The sequence below is a fragment of the Phoca vitulina genome, unplaced genomic scaffold (assembly GCF_004348235.1).
Source record: "Phoca vitulina isolate PV1807 unplaced genomic scaffold, GSC_HSeal_1.0 scaffold71, whole genome shotgun sequence".
NCBI classification, from domain to species: Eukaryota; Metazoa; Chordata; class Mammalia; order Carnivora; family Phocidae; genus Phoca; species Phoca vitulina.
In genome coordinates this window covers 12,922,509-12,938,014 of record NW_022589774.1, presented here as the reverse complement: position 1 = coordinate 12,938,014, position 15,506 = coordinate 12,922,509, and the positions used below count along the sequence as shown (strand labels likewise).

Sequence of the window (15,506 nt, the reverse complement as noted above, 5' to 3'; positions counted from 1 at the left end):
GCATTTTATACATATAATGTATAATTTTTAACCACAGTTCCACAAGTAGGTATCCACAAGTGGATAGCACTTTATAAATGATGAAACTGAAATTCATAGAAGTTCTATTTCTATTTCCCTTGAAAACACTGGGAAAATTTTCCTCCTACACAAACAAATGGAAATGCAAAACAAAATATAATTTGAAAAATGTTTTTAAATGCCTCACGAATGAGCTGTAGAGCAAGATAAAAGAAACTTTTAGGGGTCTGAATCAGAGTAGGAGAAAATGGTGAGTGAGAGCTGAAGCACCATGGCCTATATTTGAAGACATGGTGCTTGATAAATCACCCAAAACTGGCTCCCTGTGGGAAGTCTGCTTAAAACAGATTTTCTTGGGGTGTCTCAGTGGCCCAGTTATTTAAGTGACTGCTTTCAGCTCAGGTCATGATCCTGGAGTCCTGGGATTGAGCCCCGCATCAGGCTCCCTGCTCAGCAGGGGAGTCTGCTTCTCCTCTCCCTCTGCTCATTCCCTCCCTCCCTCACTCTCTCTCTTTCAATAAATAAATAAAATCTTTTAAAAAACACAACAACAGATTTGCTTATTTCCCCCCTGGGAGATGAATGTTCAAATCAGACATTTGTCACAGTTCTAGTCTCCACTATCCTAAATGAAGATTTTGTATCTTCTCTTTCCTTAAATCTTTCATACCCTTTTCCCCCAGTCCAAGCACTTCACCTTCCTCATACTTCATTGAGAAAATAGAAGTTATCAAACAGGCCCTACCTCACCCATCCATCACCAGTCTAAAATGTGCACCAGCATAGTCCAAGATGGCAGAGGAGTAGGAGACCTTAGTTTTGTCTGGTCCCAGGAATTCAGCTAGATAGCTGTCAAATCATTCTGACACCTGTGAACTCAACTGGAGATCTAAGAAAAGAATTGCTGCAATTCTACAAATAGATAAGCGCCAAAGGTAAGAAGCGTGGAGAAGTGAATCCAAGGTGATATGTCATCAGAAGATAAACCACGGGGAGAGGGAGCCTCCAAAAGCTGGCACCAGAAAGTGATAGAGCAGCAGAGCACAAAATCAGAACTTTTAGAAGTCTGCTCTGGTGAGGGACGTCCCTGCCTGAAAGGTGCTCAGGTGGCAAAGCAGGCATAATCCTAGGTGGGACGGTGTGGTCTCAGGATCCCTGAAGCAGAGCTCCCAGGCATTGAAGCAGGAAAGCCGGCTGCAATCAGCAAGCCCAGGAGTGGGATCTCAGCTCAGGGTTGCCATATAATGCAAATTGGGGAACAGTTGGGTGACTGCTCTCCAAGCAGGGGCCCAGGGAGCAGCAGAACAGCAGTAAGACCCCCACCCCCATCCCTCCCTGGGAGGAGCGGTGCAGGTGTGCACCTCAGGAGCCTGCAGGGTTTGGAGACTTGAAATGCGGTTGTGTGCCTGAGATAGAAACACTTGGTCACAGGTTGGGTGAGTGCAGAGTGTGGACGCAGGCCAAGGAGACAGGAGTGACTGACTGCTTTTCTCTGCAGGTGCATTGAGGAGTGGGGCCCCAAGCTCTGGGCTCTGGGTCTGGAGATTGGGAGAATTTCATTCTCATCCTCTAAAGTGGCACCAAAAGCCGTCAGGGAACAAAGGCCACATAGAGCAATCCAGAGCCGCTTACTTAGCCTGGCCTCCTGGCAAAGGTGGTGCAATTCCATCCAGGTAAAACACTTGAGAATCAATGCAACAGGCCCCTCCCCCAGAAGATCAGCAAGAACATCCAGCTAAAACCAAGTTTACCAATCATAGAGAACTGCAAAACTCCAGTGATAGGGAAAAATAGTATATAGAATTTATGGTTTTTTCCCGATTCTTTAGTCTTTCAATTTTAATTATTTTTTTTCTCTTTCCTTTTTCAACCATTTTCTTATTTCATCAGCTCTTTTTTAAAAATCTCTTTTAATTTTCATTTTTACAGTTACATTCTATCCTTTCTATTTAATTTTATTTTTGTGTATGTATGAGTTTTTCTTTCTTTAAAATTTTGGGATGCAATTTCTTCTAACAAACAGAATCTAGTGTATGGCTCTCTTCTCTTTACCTGTCGGATCATATTTTCTCTTTTTTTCTTCTTTTGTTTTTTTTGTTGTTGTTGCTTGTTAAAGTCTTTTTTAATTTTCATCTTTACAATTACAGTCTATCCTTTCAATATTTAATTTTATTTTTGTATATATGTAAGTTTTTCTTTCTTTACAAATTTGAGATGCAGTTTCTTCTAACAAACAGACCACAATACACTCAGGATATAGTGTATTGTTCTGTTCTGTTCACCTATCTCTTTATATTCCTTTTCTTTCTTTCTTTCCTTCTTTCTTTCTTTCTTCTTTCTTTCTTTCTTTCTTTCTTTCTTTCTTTCTTTCTTTCTTTCTTCCTGTCTTTTAATTTTCATTTTTACAGTTACATTCTATCCTTTCACTGTATTTAATTTTATTTTTGTACATATATTTTTTTCTTTCTTTACAATTTTGGGATTTAATTTTCTAACAAACAGACCAAAATACACACAGAATCAAGTGTATTGCTCTCTTCTGTTCACCTCTCTGATTATATTCTGCCGGAGTCCAGCTCCAGCCGGGGTGGGTCTCTCGTAGGAAAGGACGGCGTCAGCGAATGAGGAGACACAGACACAGGATCAGGTTGCAAGCATCTCCTCCTGACAGCCTCGGAGGAACTTTATTTATATGTTAGGATATTTTTGTTTTTCCAAATCTTAGATCATTTTCTGGATTACAGCCATAGCCTTCTTTCATTTTTCCTTTGTAATGATTAACATTACCTTAATTGATTTCTGCTTATTGGCTTTCGCTAAAACTAAAAAACAGTATGCAAAGAGAAAGGTGCTAGACAGAGCGTGACCGTCTTGTTATTTTGTTCTATAGAAACTAATTCTTCGTGGAATTAGTTTCATTATGATTGCTTAGATAGGCGTAAGTAAGATGAGTAGTCACTTTATCATGAAACCCCAGAAATATTCCCACAATTATAAAGATTGCCATAAATAAAATGAAAAAGAATAGCAGGAGCCAGCCCAGAAATATTCCCACAATTATAAAGATTGCCATAAACAAAATGAAAGAGAATAGCAGGAGCCAGCTGTGGAGTCTCCTGTTTTCAGGATCGTCCCCCATACTTGGACTTTGTCAAACAGCATGAGTAGCTTGGCTCGCGCCAATATTCTATCTTTAAAAAGAATTTTTTTTCAGTTTCGGGTCTCTTCTGATTTGTTTAGTTATATTTCTCTGGGGTCATTGTTATCCTTTTAGTATTTTGTTCTCTTTTTCATCTATTCTTCTCTGGACAGAATGACAAGACAGAAAAACTCACCTCAAAAAAGAGAACAAGAGGCAGTACTGACTGCCAGGGACCTAATCAGTATGGATATGAGTAAGATGTTGGAACTGGAGTTCAGAATAACAATTATAAGGATAAAAGCTGGACTTGAAAAAAGCATAGAAGACACTAAAGAATCCCTTTCTGGAGAAATAAAAGAACTAAAACCTAATCAAGTTGAAATCAAAAAGGCTATTAATGAGATGCAATAAAAAAATGGAGGCTCTAACTGCTAGGATAAATGAGGCAGAAGAAAGAATTAGTGATATAAAAGACCAAATGATGGAGAATAAAGAAACTGAAAAAAAGAGAGGTAAGCAACTACTGGATCACAAGGGGAGAATTCAAGAGATAAGTGATACCATAAAGTGAAACAATATTGGAATATTTGGGATCCCAGAAGAAGAGAAAAGAGAGAGAGGGGAGAAGGTATATTGGAGCAAATTATAACAGAGAACGTCCCTAATCTGGAGAAGGAAACAGGCATTCAAGTCCAGGAGGCACAGAGAACCCCCCTCAAAATCAATAAAAATAGGTCAACAGCCCATCATATAATAGTGAAACTTGCAAATCTCAGAGACAAAGAGAAAATCCTGGAAGCAATTCAGGACAAGAGGTCCATAACCTACGATGGTAGAAACATTAAACTGGCAGAAGACCTAGCCACAGAGACCTGGCAGGCCAGAAAGGACTGGAATGATATATTCAGGTGCTAAATGAGAAAAATGTGCAGCCAAAATACTTTACCCAGCTAGGATGTCATTCAAAATAGGAGAGATAAAAACCTTCCAGAACAAAAAGAAACTAAAAGAAATTATGATCACTAAACCAGCCCTGCAAGAAATATTAAAAGGGATCCTTTAAGCAAAGACAGAGCCCAAAAGTAACACAGACCAGAAAGGAACAGAAACAATAAACAGAAACAGTGACTTTACAGGTAATACAATAGCACTAAATTCATATCTTTCAATAGTTACTCTGAATGTAAACGGGCTAAATGCTCCAATCAAAAGACACAGGGTATCAGGTTGGATAAAAAAGGAAGACCCATCAATATGCTGTTGGCAAGAGATTCATTTTAGACCCAAAGACACCTCCAGATTTAAAGTGAGGGGGTGGAGAACCATTTATCATGCTAATGGACACCAAAAGAAAACTGGGGTGCCAATCCTTATATCACACAAATTAGATTTTAAACCAAAGACTGTAATAAGAGATGAAGAAGGACACTATATCATACTTAAAGGGTCTTTCCAACAAGAAGATCTAACAATTATAAATATTTATGCTCCTAACATAGGAGCAGCCAATTATATAAACCAATTAATAACAAAATTAAAGAAACATATTGATAATAACACAATAATAGTAGGGGACTTTAACAGCTCATTCACAGCAATGGACAGATCATCTAAGCAGAAGATCAACAAGGAAGCAAGGGCTCTGAATGACACACTGGACCAGATGGACTTCACAGATATATTCAGAGCATTCCTTCCTAAAGCAACAGAATACACATTCTTCTGGAGTGCACATGGAACATTCTCCAGAACAGATCATATACTGGGTCACAAATCGTGTCTCAACCAGTACCAAAAGATTGGGATAATTCCCTGTATATTTTCAGACCACAATGCTTTGAAACTAGAACTCAATCACAAGAGGAAATTTGGAAAGAACTCAACTTCATGGAGGCTAAAGAGCATCCCACTAAAGAATGAATGGGTCAACCAGGAAATTAAAGAAGAATTTTAAAAATTCAGGGAAACAAATGAAAATGAAAACACAACTGTTCAAAATCTTTGGGATGAAGCAAAGACAGTCCAAGACGGAAGTACATAACATTACAAGCCTTTCTCAAAAAAACAAGAAAGGTCTCAAATACACAACCTAAACCTTCACCTAAAGGAGCTGGAGAAAGAATGACAAATAGAGCCTAAACCCAGCAGGAGAAGAGAATTAATAAAGATTAGAGCAGAAATCAATGAAATAGAAACCAAAAGAACAGTAGAACAGATCAACGAAACTAGGAGCTAGTTCTTTGAATGGATAATAAGATTGACAAACCCCTGGGCAGACTTATCAAAAAGAAAAGAGAAAGGACCCAAATAAGTAAAATCATGAATGAAAGAGGAGAGATCACAGCCAACACCAAAGAAATGCAAACAATTATAAGAACATATTTTGAGCAACTATATGCCAAGAAATTAGGCAATCTAGAAGAAATAGATGCATTCCTAGAGACATATAAACTACCAAAACTGATTCAGGAAAAAATGGAAAGCCGGAACAGACCCATAACCACCAAGGAAATTGAAGCGGTAATCAAAAATCTCCCAACAAATAAGAGTCCAGGGCTGGACGGTTTCCCAAGGGAATTCTACCAAGCATTTAAAGAAGAACTAATACCTATTCTTCTGAAGCTATTTCAAAACTAGAAAGGGAAGGAAAACTTCCAAACTCTTTCTATGAGGCCAGGATTACCTTAATCCCAAAACCAGACAAAGACCCCAACCAAAAAGGAAAATTATAGACCAATATCCCTGATGAACATGGATGCCAAAATTCTCACCAAGATACAAGCCAATAGGATCCAACAGTACATTAAAAGAATTATTCACCAGGACCAAGTGGGATTTATTCCTGGGCTGCAAGGATGGTTCAACATCTGCAAATCAATCAGTGTGATACACTACATTAATAAAAGAAAGGACAAGAACCATATGACCCTCTCAATAGATGCAGAAAAAGCATTTGACATAGTACAGCATCCTTTCTTGATTAAAACTCTTCACAGTGTAGGGATAGAGGGAACATACCTCAAAATCATAAAAAGCCATCTACTAAAAGCTCACAGTGAGTATTCTCAATGGGGAAAAACAGAGAACTTTTCCCCTGTGGTCAGGAACACGACAGGGATGCCCACTCTTACCACTGTTGTTCAACATAGTACTGGAAGTCCTAGCTTCAGCAATCAGACAACAAAAAGAAATAAAAGGCATCTAAATCAGCAAAGAAGAAGTCAAACTCTCACTCTTCGCAGAAGACACGATACTTTATGTGGAAAACCCAAAGACTCCATCCCAAAATTATTAGAACTCATACAGGAATTCGGCAAAGTGGCAGGATATAAAATGCACAGAAACCAGTTGCATTTCTATACACTAACAATGAGACCAAAAAAAAGACAAATTAAGGAGTAATCCCATTTACGATTGCACCAAAAACCATAAGATACCTAGGAATAAACCTAACCGAAGAGGCAAAGGATCTGTACTCAGAAAATTATAGAACACTCATGAAAGAAATTGAGGAAGACACAAAGAAATGGAAAAGCATTCCATGCTCATGGATTGGAAGAACAAATATTGTTAAAGTGTTTATGCTACCTATAGCAAACTACACATTCAATGCAATTCCTATCAAAATACCACCAACTTTTTTCACAGAGCTGGAATGAATAATCCTAAAATTTGTATGGAACCAGAAAAGACCCCGAATAGCCAAAGGAATGTTGAAAAAGAAAACCAAAGCTGGTGGCATCACAATTCCGGACTTCCAGCTCTATTACAAAGCTGTCATCATCAAGACAGTATGATACTGGCACAAAAACAGGCACAGAGATCAATGGAACAGAATGGAGAACCCAGGAATGGACCTTTGACTCTATGGTCAACTAATCTTCAACAAAACAGGAAAGAATATCCAATGGAAAAAGGACAGTCTCTTCAATAAATGGTGCTGGGAAAATTGGACAGCCACATGTAGAAGAATGAAACCGGACAACCTCACACCAGCCAGAATGGCTAAAATTAATAAGTCAGGAAAGGACAGATGTTGGCGAGGACGTGGAGAAAGGGGAACTCTCTTACACTGTTGCTAGGAATGCAAGCTGGTGCAGCCACTCTAGAAAACAGTATGGATATTCCTTAAAAAGTTGAAAATAAAGCTTCCCTATGACCCAGCAATTGCACTACTGGATATTTACCCCAAAGATACAAGTATAGTGATCCAAAGGGGCACCTGCACTCCAATGTTTATAGCAGCAATGTCCAGAATAGCCAAACTATGGGAAGAGCCCAGATGTCCATTGACAGATAAATGGATAAAAAAAGATATATATATACACACACAATGGAATACTACTAGCCATCACAAAAATGAAATCTTGCCATTTGCAACAACACTGATGTAACTCCAGGGTATTATGCTAAGCAAAATAAGTCAATCAGAGAAAGATAATTATCATATGTTCTCATTCACATGTGGAATTTAAGAAACAAAACAGAGGATCATAGGGGAAGAGAGGAAAAAATAAAACAAGACGAAATCAGAGAGAGAGACAAACCATAAAAGGCTCTTAATCATAGGCAATAAACTGAGGGTTGCTGGAGGGGAAAGGGGTGGGGGGATGGGGTAACTGGGTGATGGACATTAAGGAGGGCACATGATATAATTAGCACTGGGTGTTATATAACACTGATGAATCACTGACCTCTACCTCTGAAACTAATAATATATGTTAATTAATTGAGTTTAAATAAAAATTAAAAAAATAAAATAAAATGTGTACCTGCATGTAAACACTGTTTCCACTGACACTATGATGAACAAAGCATCCATGCAGCTATGAGCCATGACCAAACTGTGCAGTAGAGCTAACCCTCTCACTCACAGTCATTTTTCTCCTGCAATTATTTTCCCTCTTCTGCATCATGTTTCTCCCTTCCTCTATGTCATACTATTCATATTGGCTTATAAATGAGTTTTAAAATTGTCCACTTTTAAAAAATGCCCAAGTATAATTTAAAATTTCCAGCTATCCCTCACCTCTCTGGTTTCCTATACAATCATGTCTCTCAAAAGAACTATCTAAAGTCACCATCTTTATTCTTCATTTCCATTTTTTTTTTCAGCTGATTCCAATCAGGCTTTTGTCTCAAGCACTCTAATTACAGTTGTAGTCATCTTGTTAAACTTAGTGGCCAATTCTTATTCATTATTTTATTCTATCTCCTATAAGCATATGTCAGAACTGACCACCTCTGCTCTTTTTGAGTCACCTCTTTTGGCTTCTTCAAAAACACACTCTGCTTGTTTGCCTTCTATCATATTGACTATTTCTTCAAAGTAGAAATAGTCTTCTTCTCTAAACCCTCATTCTAGGTAACAGCCTTCTGTCCATAATCTTAACACTTATATTCAGATCACTTTCAAATGTACATTTCTATTTTCACCTCTCTCTTAGACTGTAAAATTCTGTGTCTCAACTGGAGAAAGGGAATAGAGGAGGAAAAGAATGGGAAAGAAAAAGTTTTCTGTAATTGTAGTATATATTGGTGATACAAAGATGGGTAATATAGAATTCCTAACTATGGCCAGCTTATATTGACCAGTCCCTAACATACAGTCATTGCAATAGGTATTGTTTCTTTTAATGAACCTAAAATTCCATCTTCTATTCCTCTTTATAAATTGGGAAAGACATTTTAAATACACTATGGCCTATTTCCAAGTTGATAAATTCTAGACATATCACAAGGAGGAAAAGTGCTAGGAGAGAAATATGCAGGGTAATTACATATAAAATAAGAAACTTTAAAAAAAAGTTCAACATGTTTTCTCCTATCAAACAATTGCTAACAAATGTATTAATCCTTTATAGAGTTCTCTGTTAAGGAATTACTGGACTCCAAAAGTCTTAGCAAAAAAGCAGGATCCTTATATGAGATATTTATAATGAAAACACTCCCTAGTGGAACGGCTCTTTAGATTGATATTAATTCCATGAGCTGGAAGTAAATAAAGTTGAGGGCAAGACAGTGAGGGATGATAATGAAATGGGTATCTCTAAAGAGAACAATATTTTAAGAATAAAATATAAGTTCTTCTCAATCACTAGTCATTATTAACTATAAGGTAGTACAGCTTTGTAGGGCAGGGGTAGAAAAGCATAGCTAACCAGTGAAAGAAGATTCATCTATGGAAAAGAAGAATAAAAATGAGTGCTTTGAAAGATTCCTTCAATGAAAGCTTTACTCTTATATTAACCGTGCATTAATTTAAAATAGAGAGCTAGCAAGCTTAAGCAGGACTAAACCCAGGAATGTATTTAACCCATAACTGCCAAAACAAAAGTAACTAGGTGGCACCTGTGTAGAGAGCAAGTGATGATAGCAACCATTCTCAAAATAAGCACTTGGTGACTAATGGATGCCAGAATGGAGCTTTGATGGTAACACTCATCAGGAACAGTCGGACAAAAGGCAGGATTTGACTAGAATATTTGAAACCCGCTGCTGCAGAAATCCTGGATTACAAACTCCCCTCATGTAAACACTCATTCTGCTATTATATTTGGCAGGAGGAGAGGAAGAGATCATTTTTGTCTGGGCAAAAGAATGAAGTTTTAAATGTAAAGGTCTAAAATGTCATAACATGTCTCATAATAAACCACCCAAATAATAACTGGAATAGACTTGAAAGAAGCCAACAGTGTCAGTTGTAAAGTAATATTAAAATAATAGGAAAATTTTAGGGAACAGTAAAATTATCTTGCTAAGTGTGAAGCTCATTCATTCATTTGTTCCTGAAATATTTATGGACAAGCTGCAATGTGCCATGTAGTGTTCTTGACCTTAAGGAGCTTAAGGTAAAGAAAACAGACATCTAAACAAGCAATAGATAATGCCTGCATCTATGTTTATATCTATATCCATGTCTATATTAGTAGTGGTGGTTAGTATCCTGAGCACTGGTACCAGACTTCTGGGGTTAATTTTGTGATCTTGGGTAAGTTAGTTAACATCTCTATACCTGTTTCCTCAGCTGTAAAATAAGGATAATAATAGCACATTCTCATAGGGCTATGAGGAAAAATGAGTGAATCATGTAAACTAGTTAGAATAGTGCCTATCATATAAGTATTACTCAAATGTTAGTTATTATTGTTATTATTACTAGTAGGTACTTATGAAGTAAAATGGTGCATACAGTACACAGATACAAGATCTTAAAGATATGCTCCTGTAAACAGAAGCTAATTTATGAAGAAGGTGGGATGCAATTCATCTACCCCAAACACACCACTCACATTCCTGGATATAAGGACCTTATTAAAAATTATATATATTTGAATTGAATGAAAGAGATCCCCAAAACTGCCATTTCAGATTGACTGTAGATATCACAATAAGTATAAATTAAATCAGTTCTAAAAACAGACATGTGAAATAAAGATTAACACACAAATGGGAAAGAAATCTACAGAATTTTGGGGACTTTTATACTGAATTGTTTTGTACAATATAATCATGATCATATACTTAGCTGTTCAACTATATCTAGTAAACTTTTATCTCATGATGAAAGTTTGATTTCTCTTTGTTTTCTTTTAGTACATTTGTTTTCTACAAATTTTGAGTGTCTAATATATACAAGGAATTGTATATTAGATAATAGAGGGTGATAAAAATGAGTAAGATATAGTCATTCTTTCTTCTCAAAAGATTTACAATCTAGAAGAGCATGCATTCCTGAAGTTGAAAGACACGGGGACTCATTTTTATTTTGTTTATTTATTACTGTTTGAGGTCTTATATTCTGGAACCCAGCTGATATTGGATTTCAGTGAAGAAATTATTATCCATTCATGCCCCTCTAGTTAGCTAACACACACTGTCATCTCTGTTCAGTTTTTCCTTTTACTTTCACTATCAACTCCCTTTTTGAAATCTTCAGTCTCAATATACCATTCTCTGATGAAGGGTAGCCGTCTACCCTTCCAGCTCTCTCAATCCTTTATTCTCAAGACTTCCAGTTTTTCAACCCAACCTCTTTAACACTAAGAATACATTAGCAACCAAATTTTGGATTCCCTAAAATCAGAAGATCTGTCTTAACATATTTCATGTCCAAATGTTAATTCTTCAGGGGAAAAAAATTACCTGGCATCCAGATAAAGCTTCAGTAAGTCTCACAACTCCAAAATTAATATAGTGGCCATGGTCCTGGTAGAGAGAACAGGTCTAAGTATATAGTACATAAACTCAATTTTCGATTATGGATTTTCCTTATTTGGGCAATAGCATTTAAAGAAAACATTAAATTTTATTTTTACTTGAGGTTCTCAACTATACCAAGTATCAAAGTCTTTTTTCTTAATCTTTCAGGGCTTTTTTTTTTCATAGCATATAAGACAATGCTTCTAAAAAATTATTTTCATAAAACCAGGTGTTTTACCCTAGGCTATTTTATTTCTCAGAATGTCCACTCCCCACTCCAATCCCTGAGCACACACTAGCTTGATTTAATCGTGCTATATCAAAAACAATAATTCATTTTTAAGGCTGACATTTATTCATTGCTGACAAGACATAATTATCCCCTCTACAGGGTTCCTGTTCTAGCAAATTAATGTACTTTCAACAGGCAATGATAATAACACATGAAATTGAACTTGCTAGGTAACTTGAATTACAGAGACGTAATACTAATAAATTGTGTAAGACCCACAGAAGTTTAGAAGCAGAAAACCACGGCTGTACATTTACATTTATTAAAAATAAATGCAGATGCCATTTTGCCCATCATTTTTCATACTTTGAGCATTTAAAGAGAAACGGGATTTACAGATTTTATTTTGTTGTTTTCACTTTGGTGGGGGAATGGAGAAAACTTTTAAACCATCATCTGACTTTTCCTGAGGAGAAATAGCACTGAATTGCTATCCATTTGAAACTGGAGTTATTTTACTACTCTCCTCAGTTCCACAGTGAAAATTTAAAGTAGAGATAGTTCCAAATATAACAATAGTAACAAGAAACAAATGATTTAAGTTCACTCATTAAAAGGCACATATTATCAATTTAGACTTTTAAAAAACCCAGGTACTTGTTGTTCAGAATGGATACATTTAAAGTGTAAGGACACAGAAAAGTTGGAAGTAAAATGATAGACATATACAGATAACTGAGGTTAGAAAGATATGAAACATTATGAACAATTAATGCCAACCAATTTGAAAACACACAAAATGCGAAATTTTCTAGAAAAACGTAACTTACCAGAATTGACTTAAGAAAAACAGAAGTCTGAATAATCCTGCAGAAGCAAAGAAACCAGAGAAGTAGTTACAAGATATTATCCCGATCCAGATGTATTTATAAGTTAACCCTATCAAATTGACAAGAAACAGATCATTTTATATAGGCTTTTCCAGACAGCAGAAACAGAGAGAATAATCACCAACTGATTTTATTAAACTAAGATAATCTTGATAGTGTAATCTTCCAAAATTAGAAAAACAGTAAATGAGAAAGAGAAATCGTAGGCTAATGTCACTTATTCATTTGGATGCAAAAATTCTAAATAAGACATTAGCAAATTGAATCCAACAGTGTATGTAAAAGATAAAATATGACCAAGTTGTATTTATCCCTGGGATGTCAGGCTGAATGTTTAAAGTTCATAACTGTAGACTATGCTCCTATCCTGGCCTTGCTGTCTTTAGTTGTTCACATCACTGTCTGGACTGCTTCCCACCTCCAAGCCATATAGGTGCAGTTACCAAAATTTGTTGCAGCAGCAATAACTACTCACTTAGTCTGAGTGAGTCCTCTGATCAATGGACCCAGAATCCAACCTCCTCAAAATCACTGAGATTAAATCTTAAAGGATACTTAACTGTACATTCATTACAAGCAACATCTAAAGGGGGAGCTCCCCACACCTCTGCCCCCTCACTAGTACCTGCCCATTCCCAACTTGCCATTGCCATAATACTCTACTGCACCCACTTCCCTTCCCCTTCCTGTCTAAAAGCAACATACTTCCCTTTACTTTCAACCTTTCCCCAGACGTTCTTTCCATATCTTCCATAACTGAAACCTCATTCTTCAAAGAAGGCATACCTTCCCTTTATCACTTTCAAGTGATTATTCTTTCAAAAATCCAAATATCATTCTCAACACTCTCCTTTACTCCAGATCATTATGACTAGTTGCTTCTGTAAAAAATCTTAGGTATTTTTAAAGGCTCATGCTATCACTTTTCCTCCAGTCTTGTAACTGTCAACTGACCTAATCATTCTCCCTCATTTATCAAAAATTAGATATTCTACTCACACAGCCTTCCTATATGCTTCAAATTTTATCATGTTGGGTGTTATCATTATTTTAGCAGACCATCTTCCTATAATTTGGACTCTCTTTTCATTGACTTCCTCTTCTCTTGACCTTCAATAATACTTCACCTCAGCCACTCATGTCATTTGCTATCATCTATGTGTTATTTCTTCCCAAATCACTATTCCAGGCATTCTTACTTATGATCACAATCATGTCTCCTTATTTACTTGTAAACGACTGTAAAAATTTGGGTCTTTGATTTCTTCTAGACCTCCACTCCATTGGTCTTTTTACATTACATTTCCAAATCATCAAAGCATTCTCTCTCTCTTTCCATTTCTAACTCATTAAAGCATTCTCGTTCTCTTCCCCCCCCCCAAACTCCCCATTTCCACCTCTTCACTTCCTTTTATATTCAGCTTAGATTTCATGGTTCATCATTTAAATAATATTCTTAAATAATACTCTTGCCAATCCCAAATTTTCTAGCCCTTCTTTGGTTTCAACTTATCTTTTAGACAAGACCTACAAACCACTTTTTTTTTAAATCTGAGAAGACAGAGTACTGAGGGAAAATCACACGATTTCATGCATTTATTATTACTAACCTCAAATGAGGCTGTACTGGTACACAGTGGCCTGGTAATCCCACTGTTTCTTGGGTCAATTTGATCTCCCACTCTTGGCAACAATTCTTTGAAATCTTTATTCTCTTTCTTTCCTCTCAGCAGATGACCTTTCCAACTTCATAGAAATCTGAAGGCATCAAATAAGATCATCTTCAACTTTCCACTACCAAACCTATAAGCCCATATGCACTTGCACCAATTTTCTTCACTTTCTGAGCTATTATATTAATGTTCCTTCTCTCAAGGCCAATAGCTACCTATGCTTTAGAGACTATCCTCAGGAATCTTAAACTCGTTTTCTTGCTTCTGTACAATCATCCCTCTTGCTTCTACATACTCAATCACTTCCTTTCATTAATATCTTCCCCCATAATATGTATATGCCCCACTAACTACTAGGTTTAGCATGTCACTTTCCTGAACCTCACCTCAGTCTCTGAATTGTTAAAATGAAAATATTGTATAAATTGTAAAACACTATATGAGAGTTAATTTAATGTTACAATTTGTTCCAACCTAAAGGTCAAAGGGATTAAGTGACTTCCCAAGGTGTTGTTTCTTAATTAGAAGATCTAGGCATACAAGTCAACTCTCCATAATCATTAGCTATTATTTCAGTTATAATTTAGAATTAAAATTTAGAAAATGTTTTCAATAGTGCTAACTTGAAAGCATAGGATTATTATTTTTTAAACACTGTTATTTTTGTTTAGATATAAATATTGCAGTCCAGTGTCTTAGCTTACTGACATTCAGAATTTTAATCATGGGGCCAGGCATTTGGTGTATCTACAACTAAATTGGATTTCACTAAAATAGAACCTAAGAGGTGATTAAACTACCTTCATCCATTCCATTAAGTTCCTTTTCACAATTCTATAATAAACAAAAGGTCTCCTTAACAAACTGAACAAATTGAGTGAAAGATCTTTTCTTTAAAGATCAAGCCTTTTTCTACAGGGCTCTTCGGGATCAGAATTTCATAAATTCCACAGAACGGTGTAAAGTCTAGCTTCATTTGATGGTGCTAAGTATGTAAAATATTTACAGAATATTTTTACAAAGATGAAAAAAGAAGGAATAATCTATTTCTGATATTGAGACAGGTAATAGTTACTTACTCAAATGGCTATTCTTCCTATGTGTCATTGGATACAATACATAATAATGTACACTTCATTTATATCCACCAAATTTGGGTCCATTAAACAAATCTCTAACCTGCTTACACACAAGAGTGTTATAAAAATCCACTGAGATAATGTATGTGAAAACACATTAGAAAAGGCAAAAGCAGAGACAAACAAGTGTCATTTCTAACTCCACTTTTATCACTTGTCCTTAACCAATAAATCAAAACCTATTAAAGTATTAATTTACCTTTTAAT

General features: G+C 36.1%; 1 protein-coding gene across 5 annotated transcripts in view; it reads right to left on the bottom strand.

Annotated features, from left to right (window-relative positions):
- Positions 1-15,506, bottom strand: part of ODR4 (odr-4 GPCR localization factor homolog) — a 108,104-nt gene that overhangs the window by 50,143 nt on the left and 42,455 nt on the right. For 2 of the 5 annotated variants that reach the window (XR_004297977.1, XR_004297978.1), the window contains 3 exons: positions 14,098-14,245; positions 12,428-12,464; positions 11,325-11,371 (listed from right to left, as the gene is read on the bottom strand). Coding sequence is in view for 2 of the 5 variants with exons in the window: in XM_032393224.1 (XP_032249115.1) it covers positions 11,338-11,371; positions 12,428-12,464 (71 nt within the window). In the remaining 3 variants the exon portion in view is untranslated. Of the gene's footprint in view, positions 1-11,308; positions 11,372-12,427; positions 12,465-14,097; positions 14,246-15,506 lie in introns of those variants that run through there. The other 3 variants (XM_032393224.1, XM_032393226.1, XM_032393225.1) reach the window with 2 other exon arrangements.